General features: G+C 39.7%; 2 protein-coding genes across 2 annotated transcripts in view; one reads left to right on the top strand and one right to left on the bottom strand.

The window, feature by feature from the left end:
* The window catches only part of dlgap4a (discs, large (Drosophila) homolog-associated protein 4a), a 105,689-nt gene extending 99,579 nt beyond the window's left edge, over positions 1-6,110 (top strand). Inside the window, exon 14 of the mRNA XM_053644388.1 lies at positions 205-6,110. Coding sequence (XP_053500363.1) covers positions 205-426 — 222 coding nt within the window. The 3' untranslated portion in view covers positions 427-6,110. The remainder of the gene's footprint in view (positions 1-204) is intronic.
* A 944-nt stretch (positions 6,111-7,054) lies between these two features.
* myl9a (myosin, light chain 9a, regulatory) lies at positions 7,055-13,002 on the bottom strand. The gene is made up of 4 exons (XM_053644387.1): positions 12,870-13,002; positions 9,586-9,792; positions 9,343-9,504; positions 7,055-8,887 (listed from the first exon to the last, which is right to left on the bottom strand). The coding sequence occupies exons 2-4, from the start codon at positions 9,770-9,772 to the stop codon at positions 8,712-8,714; spliced, it is 525 nt and encodes a 174-aa protein (XP_053500362.1). The 5' UTR covers positions 9,773-9,792; positions 12,870-13,002; the 3' UTR covers positions 7,055-8,711.
* Between the last annotated feature and the right edge of the window lie 1,424 nt (positions 13,003-14,426).

Here is a 14,426-nt window from a genome sequence, read left to right as displayed (position 1 = left end):
AGGGAACTCGTCGTTCGAACCGTTATAGAAACGATAATGTGTTAGTGAGAACGCATTAATATAAACCTGTCAGAGCTGCTGTTATAGAAAATGAATCAACAGCCAATCAGAATCCAGAATTCGACAGCGTGTGATATTTCCACCTTATTTATTTATTTTTTATGTGTAAATTCCAGCTGTTCAAACACATGTACGTTCCTACAGGAGGAGAGGAAGCCGAGCGTGACGACGCCGAAGAAAGCCCCGAAGCCCAAAGCTTCTCCGAAGGAGAAGAGCAGCGGAGACTCGGCCGCTGATAAACAGAGACAGGAAGCGCGGAAGCGGCTGATGGCTGCCAAACGAGCCGCATCCGAGCGCCAGAACTCTGCCACGGAGAGCGCCGACAGCATCGAGATCTACGTCCCTGAGGCTCAGACTCGCCTCTGAGAGAAACCACACATACACACACACACATGCATACTCGCACGCTCCTGAAGCGTACAGAGACTACGAACAATTACAAACTTGGGGGAGATAGATAAATAAATAAATAAATAAACACATAAATAAACTGTGCATCAGCGCGGAGATTCGCGGTGCTGCTGAGGAAGTTTATTACTGTTCTACTTGTTATAATAAGAGTTATTATACAGAGCTGTAATTATCTCACGGAATATATCAAACGCCCGCCTGTAAATTTGTCTTCATATCTCGGACGCCACGTCACGTGTGTTTATGTGGGAGTGTGTTCTAAAGAATCCTACGCCCTTCAGTCACTCCGCCCAATCCAACACGTCCCTTCCCCTCTACCCCCAAGCACGCACTCAGGATTCTGCACGTGTGCACTTGTTTTACAGCAATGTGGTCTTCCTTTCCTCACCTTCATCATCATCATCATCATCATCATCATTATTATTATTATTATTATTATTATTATTATTGTCATTGGTTCATCATCATTTACGGCATTTGAATCAGAGGAATGTGAGAGGCAGTTTTTTAGGGTTTTTTTTGGGGGGGGGGGCACGAATCCGTCCTAGACATCACACATTAATTAATTAAGTCATTAATTAGATTTGTGGCGTTCACTCTGCGTTCACACTAACAAGCGACACGCAAGATCCTTTTCCAGATGAAACGTCCTGTTCGGTTTCATTTTCTCCATTTTGTAACACGCCATATAAGGTATAAAAAAAAACTTCAGAGCATGCTGTGCTAGGAAAATAGTCAACGACAGATTGTTCCGTTTCAGCATTTTGCCAACGATTCTTTGTTATTTATTAAAGAATGACGTGTACTTGTTATCTGTTTATAGTTATACAGCTTGTAACATCCACGAAACAAAAAAAAAACGCAGGTTGTGTTGATACAAGCGTCAACTGCTACCGACTGTTAAAAAGCGCCGATACTGGAGACTCCTTCCAAATGTGCTAACTATACGTCTCCTTACAGAAAATTTCACCATGTCAACAGTTACACACTTTTCTTTGTTAATAACAATATTATTATTATTATTATTATTATTATTGGGCTTGGATGATTTGGAGCGTCCACCGTACTCCGTACGTTGTTGTTATTAATGATGGGAACGAAAGCGTGTTAGAAAACTAATCAGCCAATCAGATTTGAGAATTCAGCAGCATTGTGGTGTAAAGGGTTTCACATCAAAGTAAAGTTTTTAGACTGAACTTTTTTTTTCTGAAACTAGATAGAGGTTAGGTTTGAAAATGTTTTACTCCTGTTTTTCATTATGCGTGTGATGATAGGTTTTTGGACACTCTTAAAAAATTTGGCTCACCGATCTTAGAAACGCTTCTTCAGAGCACACACACACGTGATAAACTAGCAGGTGTGAACTCAGGGTCAGGATGCAGATCACAAAAAATAAGAGCAGGAGGCGGTTTAATCCGTCCGTATGAACTTTGTTTGGTTTGGATTTGCCGGAGATCAGCGTTTCAGCTGCAAGATGTCCGACTAATATTTTATCCTGAGTAATCAGTCCATGTTTTGCAATTCCTGTTTGTAATCATTTTTAATATCTAAGCCACTTTGTCTTCGTGCTCGTCATCATTCCGTATGTGATATGAGCTCTGATTCTCGAATCTTCTGCTTTCTGAATGTAGAGGGGAATCGAAAACACTTCAGCTGTGTGTGTTCACACCTCGACTCGATTTTTGAAGGTATCAAGGGTTATTTCATTCCTGAAGTTCATCCACAATCTACAGATTTAATTTTTTTTCCCCCTGTGAATGTAAGGATGTCTGATACTGATGATCAGATTTGAGATGTTTTTTTTCTGCTTTTTTGATATTTTCCGTCAATCCATTACCATACTTTTTTCTTTTTCTTTCTTTCTTTTTTTTTTTATTGCATAGCAGCACACTGAGGATCATTTCCATCTTAGGCACATCATTAGCTGAAAGTTTTCAAGCGTCCCCACAGCAGCACTTTATCAATAATGAGTAATCGTAGCACGGATATCGCCGTGGAAACAGTACGGTGCTTAGCTCACACTTTTTAAAAAAAAAAAAAAAAAAAAGGGCTCCTCTGCTGTTCCTCCATGTCATGAAGAGATTGTTTATTTGAAAAATTGTTTATTTGGATACTAGAGAACACATTAAATTTTTTAGAACATTTGGGTTCTTCAGTTGGATGGGAAGTTTTTATTTTATTAGAACCCAGTTCCAGACAGAGTAACTATGCATCACTTTTAGTTTCCAACCATTATCTTGGGATCAGACTCCAACTTCAGAGTCAATCCTGTGGAAAATTCATTCACGATTCTGCATCGCATGATTTGAAAATAACCGTTTATGACCAATCTTGGTCCACAATGGTTTGGTTTCCAAAAATGGACGTGTATAGAGACATCAGGAAGAAAAATTAAGCTTGGAAGAAGGTAGCGGAGATTACATTTATTTACATTTATTTATGGCATTTATGTCATACGCCCTTATCCAGAGCGACTTACATTTATCTTGTTTATACAACTGAGCAGTTGGGGTTTAAGGGCCTTGCTTGCCCAACAGTGGCACCTCAACAGTGCTGGGGCTTGTACTCCTGACCTTTGATCAATAACCCAGAACCTTTAACCCCTGAGCCACCACTGCACAATTCATTGGTGCTGCTGGTAATCTTAGCCTCTAATTTAAGGCTAAGCTAGTAGAAAGTAGACATGCCAATTAAGCAGCTAATCTTCAGGCTGGGTAGTGTTTATCTTGTTAGCTTTAGAAGATAAAAACGCTATACAAGCCACGGCCACAAGTGTGATCCAACCCATACATAGAACTGGCTGTCCAAACACAAAATGGCTGTCCAGCCCCGAATACCAGCAAGATCCTTAAATGTCTCTTCATGTGCAGTACACTCCAATTTCACATTGTTCTGAACCAAACATCGTATTACCCACAAAGCTCCTGAGCGTTCACGATCCCTGTGCGTTCACGGTTTTGCTACAATCCCACCTTCCCCCCCCCCCCCCCCTCTGCCCCCCATCTCTACCATAGACTGAAATGTATGCTAGGGTTAGCTTTAGAATCTGCAGAATGGTCATCTTTTGGATTATTTTTTAAGAGGAAGCTGTAAATTTTCATTGTCCAGAGAAATATTAAACTTACTTTTCTTCTTTTTTTTTGTTTTTTTTGTTTGACACCGTGTTTGTCATCATTCGTCTCTCCGCTTGCTTTTACATTTCATTCTGCACGACGATAGTGTCACATGATAGCGTCCTGACGCAACACCGTTTCATATTTTAGGAAGGAAAAAAAAACAAAACCTTTTACGTTTCTGTTTTCTATTTGAACGTGTCGTGGAGGGATCCTGCTCGCCATCTTGTTTGGAGGTTCTTATTGACTTCTGTGAGGAATGAAGCTGTGATGTGTCTTTCGGTTAACCGTCAGGTGTGAACTCTGGGTTTTATGAGCCACCCGCTGATCTCTGCAATAAGATGAGGGTTTATTGAAGCGCGGTCCCGCTCAGCTTTATTACGCACACGCTGTTCTTAAACTGCTGCTTTCTGGTTTCAGGTAGAAAGCATGAACTTCAGTGCATCATCATAAAGTTGTAATGGTTGAATTAAGGGGAAAATGGGGTTGTTTTGTCTTCAAGTTAAAGCATAAATAGCCCTACAGTCATAACAGGTATATTATGTAGTCATAACACCGTTTTCCTGTAAACAGTAGCTGTTACGTTTGAGAGTTTCAATCCGCTCAGTGCTCTCCTAGAGTCACGGTTCGGACCCTTAACGCTAAACTCCACACCGAGCGTCTTCAGTGGCGTCGGATGTAATCTCACAATTAGAAATATTAAATATATTCGACAGAATTCAGGATATTTTCTTGCCATTTTGATCTCGATTTTTTGGGGGATTTTTTTGGGTGTGTGCAGTCTAGACTCTCAAAGTTGACCGACCTTTTTGGATCCATAAAGCAATCCATAAGTGATAATTGAGGCAAATATTAAATGGAAGCCATTTTATCTTTACCCCAAAAGTAACGAGTAAGGTAATAGCTACCAGTTTCAGTTTGTACCTTGTGTAAGTCTTTGTGATTACGTCCTTAGAAAGATCATCTGGCTCAGTAATACCATTTGTAATTTTTTTTTATTATAAAGAAGCAGAACAAACCCACGTTATCGTCCGAAAGGGTGTAGGAAGTAACGAGGAAACTGCGCTTCATTTTTATTTAACAATCATAAATCCATTCACACCCCCCGCCTCCCCCCAATATGATTATTTGCAAGAGGATGTCACGTCCATGTGAATACAGATTTCTGTCACAAAAGCTAGGCTAACCTTGGGTTATTGAGAACTCATTTTTATATCAACACTGTGGGGTTGAAATTGTTCGTTTTATGTTACTTTCAATGATTTTGTGTCTTTTATTGGGTTTTATTTGTTTGTTTTTACTTTTACCTCAGATACAGTGTATGTTTGTGCGTCTAATCCTGTTCTGGAGACAACCGACAATGTTTTATATTTTAACCCAAGCCTAGCACAAAAGTTTAAGATCTCTGCATGGTATAGCAATATCTCCCGGTCTTTTTCAGTCCCTTTCTGTGGATTATTTGCCTCAACCTGTTTCGTGACGGAGCGTCCACCATCGGCTCATCAAACGTTAATAGGGCTACAGCTTGCGTTGACTCAGCGACGGAGGAACGACTCCAGCAGACTTTCAGCAGACGATCGAGGCTGCTTTTTATAGCTCCTTCCCTCTGTTTTAGAGGAACAACGTAGATGACCTTGTACATTCGAAATGGTATCGGACGAAGGACGATATCAAATGTGTCTTGTGTAAATCTAAACCGGACATGAAGTATAAACAGTATTTCCAATGTAGGCTCGTGAGAGTCTGATGATTTTTAGCACTGGAGCGTCACTTTGGGACTTCTGGTTTGTATTCTGCTTTAATGATCTGATGCTCATGCCATCAAATCAACCTGCAGCACCACACCACTTTCTAAATCAGTAGTACATCTCAAACGCTAGACGAGTAGAATTCATTGGGCAAAGTCGCAGTCAATGAGAAAAATATCCAAATTTAGTAGCAGGCTAATACCCTACTATAATGACTTAACCGTCTGACCAAAGGCACAGGGACCAGCAACGAGTATGACCTCTAGCTACGTTAGCTATGATAGCGTCGAAAATCCTCTGTCACATTACGCTAACGACTAAATCAGGAGCTCGGTCTGAAATCATACCCTCACTCGTTCCTTCACTATTTACTCTAAATACTGCGTGTTATCTGCTGTCAAAATAAACAAGCAACGTTAACAGAAGAACCTTAGAAGGTTAACAGTACTATCGTGAGTAATAATATCAACAAATGATGGTACTCAGAATGATGGTTCTGTAGTGATTTTTAACAGTAGATATGGAAGCAGTCTACAAAAACATTTTCCTTTACGTTTATATCCAGAGTTGGCTGATCCCATGCTGTCTGTTTGGCAACTTTTGGTACCTTTTAGTGCAGAAGTTTTCCGGTGCACTCTGGGTAATAATGTAGTGAACTTTCCAGGGTAATATGATTTTCCACTGCGAAGGCGGACAGCGCTACGCTACAAAATGGCCGATGCAGAAACGATCGCACTACATGTATGTATATGTAAACGGGGAACGATTTCAGACACAGCTCACAGTTCCCATGTCCTCGCTTTCAAAAGAAGTACTTTTGCGATAATGAGTTGACGGTAAAACATCAAAACCAGGGCTACTCGTGGATCAGCGCTTGGGACTACACGTTCCAGATGCTACATTTGTTAAAACTTCACAATGTTTCTCATGATCACAGTTCATTACGGGCTCCTCGGGCCACTGAGAATACAATACGCCATATGACCCCTTGAGAATAACAATTCTATTTTTTAAAAAATCTATGCGTTCTAGCATTTGCGATGTTTCTACAAATTCCTCCTGAAGTGGAAACTGCAAAAGTTTCTAATCACAGTTGCATTCAAGTCAGATGATGGGAATTACCAAATTTCACTCAAACAACTGATGACGTTGTATTTACAAGTGGGGAAATTTGGGGATAAACACAAGTTTACGAGAAACCTTTTGTATGCTCTGACAGAGAACACTGGCGAATTTGCAGGTATGTGGATATGACGATAAAGTCTCAACATGAAAAATATATATACCTTATGCATCTCAGTCCTTACTCCTATGTAATGCCAACACTTTCCTCTTCCTTCCTTTTCACTTTTTTTTTTCTATTTTTTTAAAATCGTCGATGTATCTTCCAGCACGTATCTGAATGGAGCGTTGGATCTCTAGTATGTTTGACTTTCTGATGAGCGCCTGAATGCAGCATTTGTTATACAAAATGTGCATCCTCAGAGGTGTCTGGTCCGAGATCAGAGCTTTATTACCCCCGATTCAGAACCCATGCTGCTCTCATGGTCACGTTTCCCATCAAGAAAGGGCATCATTGTTATTTTAAATGTTTATTTTACACATAAAGCAAATGAGGATTAGGTGATGAAATGTTATACTGTGTAGACTATAGGGGTGTTGTGGGAATATTTTACAACAGCAAAAAAATAAAGTTTTATTTAAGATGTAATGGGATATAAATATATATATATAAAAATAGAAGTGTTTATTCCTTATCAGAAGAGTGGCTGGGACGCTGCTGGCATATTGAGTCGGTCTCATTCTTTCCCAAACAGGGTGGTACAGGAAGGCATGTGCTGCTTATCTTGGCCGACATCATGGATTTGTTTGTTTTAAGAGTCCTAGCTCGGTATCGGAAGGCAGCAGAGGAGGGCCAGAGGGCTAAGAAATGGTAATTAAAGTAGGGTCATATACACAGACTTAATGCGAGAACGGATTGTCCTGAACAGGGAGTTATGCCGGAAGAATTTATGAAACGTACAAACCACAGCTAGCACTGAGAATCCTTCTCATGAAAAGCAATAACATTTTCAAGGCTTGGTTTACATACTTGGCATACTCGGTAACGTAACCTGTGGCTTCGAAAGAGATATAGTCTGATTGATTTCTTGGTTTACAGTTGAACCTGTTTCATTTTTCATTGTGAATTTTGGGCTTCACAGAAAAATGACCTCAAATTATACCAAGCAACATCTTCAAATAGCAATAGCATGTAGGATATTGCACTCACATAGCATAAAGAGCAGTGGTACACTCTCAGAAAGGTTCAAAAAGGTTCCACCTATCTACCAGAGAACATTATTAGAACGTTGAGTTTTTGCCAGGCTCTAAGAAGGCTAGGGCATGACGTTCCGAAAATAACAATGTTCCTTAAACAACTGCTGTAATAATGGTTTGCTACAAAAGGTTATTTGAGCATGGCTCACACATAGTTCCCCAGCAATAAGGAACTCTGTGTGATAATGTTCCTACAATTCAAAATGTTGCAGTGACTTTTTATTGTGAAACGATTTTGGAAACAAATGGTATCCTTCATACGATGTTAGCTGGTATTAGCTAGTACTCCTTACAATTTGTTTTGACTCTGTGGAAGAACTATAACAAATGTCTAACCTTTCAGAAAGGAGTGTAGTGTAGTTGTTTTCATTTTCCTTGACGTTCAATTGACATGACGTTGGATCCTTGGATTTCCAGAGAGTCACTGTCGGACCCTCGAGCAAGGCCCTTCGACTTTTCTGCTCTATTCCTGGATTAGATTATGAATTTCTCTACTATTATCCTAGATAGAACATCACCATTGGTAACCAACATTCCTTGTAAAGCACTAGGTTAACCAGAGACCTGATCTCCACCATACCGGCCACTTCAATCACAAGACGTTGATCTTATTCTCAGCAACAATGGGAGATTTGTGGAAAGCAAAACAGTATTATTTTATTCAGTTATAATCTTTTCTTATTCTGTTCAACAAAGAGAGAGAGAGAGAGAGAGAGAGAGAGAGAGAAAGAGATTGGGTTCATGGCCAAATTTAAAACAATGCTGATTCCACAGCTGTAGGTGGGTAAATTGTTGCCTTTAGACAAATAATGATATCGGTATGCAGTAAACATGACAGAATAAAGCCCTCCTGAAGCTGGTTGGGATTGTTTTGCAGACAGACATTAAACCTGGCTAAATTAGGCTTAATCAGTGTGCAAAACAACCCCCAGAGTACTTATGCAGACACAGTAAGATCATCAACGTATAATCAGCATTTTGAGAACAGTCCTGATTTCAGATGAACGCTCAATAAATCTTGTATCCTGTTTTTTTGTTTCTTTGTTTTTTTTTTATTTATTTATATGTCATCCTTCTCTTTGGCACCATGTTTGAGGATGCGTGTGAACTCTGTGTAATTGAAGTTTCCTTTCTTGTCAATCGGTGCCTCGCGGAAAAGCTCGTCGACCTCCTCGTCTGTGAAACGGTCGCCCATGGTGGTCAGGAGCTCGCGAAGTTGGTCCTCATGGATAAAGCCTTCAGGATGAGACATGTAAAATCAGGGGACTATAATAGAGAATTCGAACACAGCGATTTGAGTGATTGGTGTTTATACTGAGTACTCGGGTGAGGATTTGGGATTGAACCAGAGATAACCCATTTTTGAAGAAACGACAGTTTTAGACAGAACATCACTCCTATTTAATGGGTTTCTACAGTCTACATAATGCACTCTATGTTCTGTAGGAAGGCATTAGGGATTGGACTATTGTTTGTCCCATTTTCAATGAGATATTATCTAAATAAAGCTTTAAACTAGTGGATGTATGTGGTAAAGAATGATGGGAGGACACCTTGATGGAAATGTAACCATTCACATTCACTAACATTCTGTTTGGAAATAAACCTAGTGTACGTCATGGTGGATGATGCCATGAAAGGTTGGTTACACCATGGCTGTATGAGTGTATGTCATAAAAACTGAAAGCTACCTGAACCATCCTCGTCGAAGCAGGTGAAGGCGTTCCGTATGACATCCTCGGGATCGGTGCCGTTGAGTCGCTCTCCAAACATGGTGAGGAACATGGTGAAGTTGATCGGACCTGGAGCCTCACTCATCATGCCCTCCAGGTACTCGTCTGAGGGGTTCTTTCCTGAAAGACAGGATTCAGTGTGGCACATCAGATAAAGATATTATCGCACATGCTGCGTATACTGCTTTTCTGAACAATTACCAAGAGACGCGAGCATGTCATGAAGATCCTCCTTATCAATGAAGCCATCACGGTTCTGGTCAATCATGTTGAAAGCCTCTTTGAATTCTTGGATCTGGGACTGGTCGAACATGGCGAAGACGTTGGAAGTCGCCCTCTGGGGGCGCTTCTTCGTTGTCTTCCCCTTGGCACGCTTGGCAGCAGACATTTTGGCTGAGGAGTTTTGACCTTTAAAGGAAAGGTTGATGAGTATCTAGTACACTCTAAAAGATGTTCCTCAAGGGTTTTTGGATGGTTAAAATTGATGATTCTACATGCAACCTTAACTGAAAGAATGCCCTCCAGTACCCAGTGTACTATTCTACACAGAACCGAAGAGCTACAGACAAACCCTTTGAAGATCCCTTTGGGTGTTTTATTCTAAGAGTGCAGGAATAAGTCAATGGAGCTGGATTCATGTGGATCTTGAATTTGCACACAATCGGGTCTATTGGTGTTGATGATTGGTGCTGATTTACCGTCTCGCTTGGTTTGTATGTTTTTGGGTCAAACTTTGCTGCTGCAGACTAAAGAATTCTTTGATCATGAGTTGATCTTAGCGGTCTCGAGCACTGCTATGACGGCAACAAATATGGTCGTGGCAATGGCAGGACTTAAGTGAAACATGCTAATGAACAGAGAGAAAAAAATTCTTATTACACCAAGTTCACTTTGAAGAATTTTACTGTTTATGCAAGCCTGTTTTTCGAGCTGAATTCTGGATCATGGCGAGTGATTATGTAAGAAGAGATAATCATAGGGATTTTCACTGATATGCTTCTGCAAGGGAGAATGTTATCGCATAGTCTGTTATCGAATTTCAGCCAAGATTTTATTTAGTACAGTGGGAAAAGTAATAGTCTTAAAAGACAGCTGTAATTGTACAGTCTAAAACTGACTTAAAGGAGGGAAGCATGTATGCTAATGCAGCCTCCAGTTACTGGAACATTTGCAACATTTTTGTCAGCTGATAATTGAGTCGAGTGGCTTAAAATTTCTTGCTTGTTAATTATTTATCCAGTATCGAACAGCGCCAAACCTCAAAACCTTGGCAAGTGGAAAGATTAAATAAGAATATTGCATTGTTGGGTTTGGCAGAATTCCAAATGGCTCTGTCTGAAAGATGGGCTTCTACATCCTACATAATGTACTATAACAGGAAGCCACTTGGGACTGGACTTTAGACAAGCACTGTAGGACTTGAGTCCAGGCTCGAGACATTTTCTATACTGACTTGGACTTATCTCAGAATTACTGCCATTTGTACTTGGATTGTCTTGGAATTATTGACATTTTTGCTTGGACTTGTCTTTAGCATTGGTCTTGCTAAATATGGTCTTGGCCTAGAGTTTATAATAATAATATTAAAAAAACATTAATTCTCTTTGTCTTTTCTTTCCTCATGCACAAAGTTGGACAGGAAGTAATTCCTTATTCTGTACAGCATCATAATCATTATGCGATTCACATAAAAGCCAACTAGCTGACGATTTGATGTTTTTTTGGTTTTGATCTTGACTTGGTCTTATTTTCATTTGGACTCCATCTTGAAAGGCCTTGATTTTTGACAGTCTTTGACGTTCTTGACTACCGAATTAATACCAGGGCACCATAAACTGACTTCTCGATCTAAATCATAGCAAAAGGAGTCCTTGTGAACAATCGATGGGGTTGCCAGGATACTAATATTTGGACAAATCAACTAACTCACCACAAAACAGCCCTGACTGAGACTCTTATACCAAGAAATCGATAACGTTCTGAAAAACCTCAGTGAGGGAATCACTGAATTGCCAAACGTCAAACAATTTACAGCATTCATACAGTGCATTCAGAGCATTCAGCCATCCACGGCACACCCCGATTGCAAATTAGTGATGGCCTATACTAACCACTTTCATCTCCCACATCCCTCTGTGGAATGACAGCAATGAACTCGTCCGTGTCTGACTGCAGGACTGCAGCACCAACTCAACCACTAAGCGAAAATACACTATCTTGGATACGATATGGACAGGAAATAAAACAGAAATAAATAGAGTTTAAGTTATTAAATGTTTTGGGGTTGATCTGGGTCCAGATCAGGTCCAAATTCTGTGGAGAAACTTGAATGTATGCACTCTAACAAGATCTAAATTGTATTCCTATAACTGCAATAAATATTCAAAACACCATTGTGACATTTAAATAATAGGATTAATATGTGAATGGTTGCATTGTGTTCAGAAGTTCAGCCTGTACTGAGGGTGTCCATGACATTATTTACAGTTAAAGCTCCCTGGCTGCAAAACGTCCGTCATAACTGCCTCTTATTTGCCAAACCTTAACCATATTTGTCCCGAAACTGCATTGCTGCTATGTCCTAGTATCACCACTGAATGTCATTTGTGGCCATGTTTATTTCACTGTAAGCTGAAGTCCACCCCTTGTTCCACTTCACCTCACTTAACCCCAGAGGAAAGTAGAAGAATGTTATCAGATGTTTATTTCTGCGTCAATTACTTCATAGCCAAAATTCTTCAGAGTTACAACTCGTGCAGTTCTGTGCAGTTCAGGAATTTTTTTTTTTTTAAATAGACATTCTTTTTTTGTGTGTATTTGAATGCCACACTAGTTATAGGACGTTATACTATTTAACAGTGATATGAAATACATTATTATACTAGTCGATATCGTAGTCTGTATTATTTGCACTGTTCATTTGTTTAGCGTTTGTGCTTCTTGCAAAAAAAAAAAGGGTCTCGTGTCTAGCCAAATTCCTGATAAGTGAGGTCTTGGAGAAGTAAATCGGATTCAGTGAGCTCTTGTGCTCTTTTTTTTCTTCTGGGCAATGTTTCTTGTTTATTGAAAAGGTTTTAGTGTAGAAATTATATATTTTTAAACAATATTAAATTAGCTGTACAGAAAATAGAAAGGTACGTACAAAGTTGCAGTGCAACAACACTTTAAAGATCAGAGAAATTAATGTAAAGCAGTGAAGAAGAAAAAAACTGTAACAGACGCTTTCAGTGTAAATATAATTTTCTTCAGGAAACGTATTATACTTGGGGTTATTTTTCCAGTGCAGGAGGATTAAACACCTGGCAAGTGCTCACGTTTTAATAACGGTCTTCGGCTCATTAACACATCCAAACGCACAATTGAGACGCTTTCCTTAATCATTACGCACTACTACTATGAAAATGACACAAACAAAACACTTTCAGAGATTGACAGCAGCATAAACAGCATTGCTATGAACACTAAGCGTGATGTGTTAAGCTCACCTCGGTGTTGAGTGGCAGCAGGTTCGGCGTGAGCCTCGGTCTTGCTCCTGCTTCTCCCACAGCACGGGACGTTTGTTTAACGTTTCAGCGTCTTCACCACACCTCCCAGTTCGTGACTCAGCCAATAAGGTCAACATCGTGCCTCAGGCAGCCACGCAGGCCTTTAGCCTTACAAGGCAAAGGAATCTGGAAGCTCCTGCCGTCCTACATCCTGAGAGGTTTTTTCGCAGAACAAACACACTCCGATGCCTGGAAGAGTCGCAAGGCTGAGGCCTTATTTAGCAAGCAAATGAACACTTATGCCACAGCAGGGCGATGTTTCCTTTACAAAAGTGTAATGGAAAACAAAGAACAGAAGTCTGGTTGTGTTTGTGTGACTCGGATTACAATTCCTTATAGAGAGTATAGAGGAGTGGAGCGCAGCATCAGGGTTTGTTCCTCATTTCTCTCCAGAACCTGAATATAATGGCTGCATAAATAATAGGGAAGTTTACATAATGTAATGTATGTGCAATGTATAGTGCTGTGCACAAGTATTCACTGCCTTGAACTTTCCCACATTATGTAGCACTACAATTGTTGGGATTCATTAGACTTCTATTTCATGAATATACACACAATATTTAATAATAAGTGAAAATCTACATACCTGGCAAAATTAGCATTTTTACATTTAAAAAAAGTTGTGATTGCATAACTCATGATAGAGACTTATCCCAGATTTGAAGATCTGAAGCTGTAATTGCAACCAAAGGTGGTTGTACAAAGTATTGACTCTGTTGTGTTTGTTTTTTGTTTGTTTAATGAAACTTTGTGACACAACTGAAAATATTTTGCACCTTCAAATAATAAGCATACTCTGTAGTAAACATCAGTCCATTTGAGTTCCAGGTTATAACACTACAAAATGTGGAAAAGTTATGCAAGGCACTGTATATAATGCATCCCGTGGCTCCCAAGTGGCCTATAGTCCAGAGGCTAGGAGTCCATGAGAGCAAAACTGAGTGGGAGGGGCATACTCTCCCTCCCTGTCAATCACAATGAAACTAGCCAATCGTGGGCATCTGTGAGCTCAAGTATGTGGAAGAGGGTAGACAGCGCTTTCCTCCGAGTGTGTTACGCTGCCCTGTGATGCAGCATGAGCAGCAGTCTCTGAGCAATTGGCAGATGACCAAATTGGGGGAATTAAAAAAAAAAAAATTAACAACATGTATGCTGTTTATCAAGGAGCTATGGTATATTAATGGATGAGCCACACAACTTTACGATGATTAAAATCAGGAGGGTCCTGATAACGAGCTGTTCAAGTTCATTAGACAAGTGTAAACTAATATAAAGAACAAAGTTACACAAACCCGGTATTACAACTGTGTAAACATTAAAAGAATAGTTTGATGCTAATTCAGATAACATTACCTAGAATGTTATTTTAAAGAATAATACAGACAAAATTATCGTCGATCTGTAGAGATGTGCACAGAATCAAACTTCAGTCAAATTATAAATAGATTTAAATATTCTTCAAAATAGATTAGTTAAAATCTGTTCAATCGATTT

The sequence above is a fragment of the Ictalurus furcatus genome, chromosome 15 (genome assembly GCF_023375685.1).
Source record: "Ictalurus furcatus strain D&B chromosome 15, Billie_1.0, whole genome shotgun sequence".
Classification (NCBI taxonomy): Eukaryota; Metazoa; Chordata; class Actinopteri; order Siluriformes; family Ictaluridae; genus Ictalurus; species Ictalurus furcatus.
This window is presented reverse-complemented; position numbering and strand designations above follow the sequence as displayed.

What these genes read in the sequence shown, in the direction of transcription:
- myl9a (XM_053644387.1), bottom strand. Translation starts at nt 9,772, where the DNA reads ATGTCTGCTGCCAAGCGTGCCAAGGGGAAGACAACGAAGAAGCGCCCC. An exon ending in TGACATGCTCGCGTCTCTTG is followed by an intron (nt 9,505 to 9,585) that starts GTAATTGTTCAG and finishes CCTGTCTTTCAG; the next exon opens with GAAAGAACCCCTCAGACGAG. An exon ending in CTTCGACGAGGATGGTTCAG is followed by an intron (nt 8,888 to 9,342) that starts GTAGCTTTCAGT and finishes CTCATCCTGAAG; the next exon opens with GCTTTATCCATGAGGACCAA.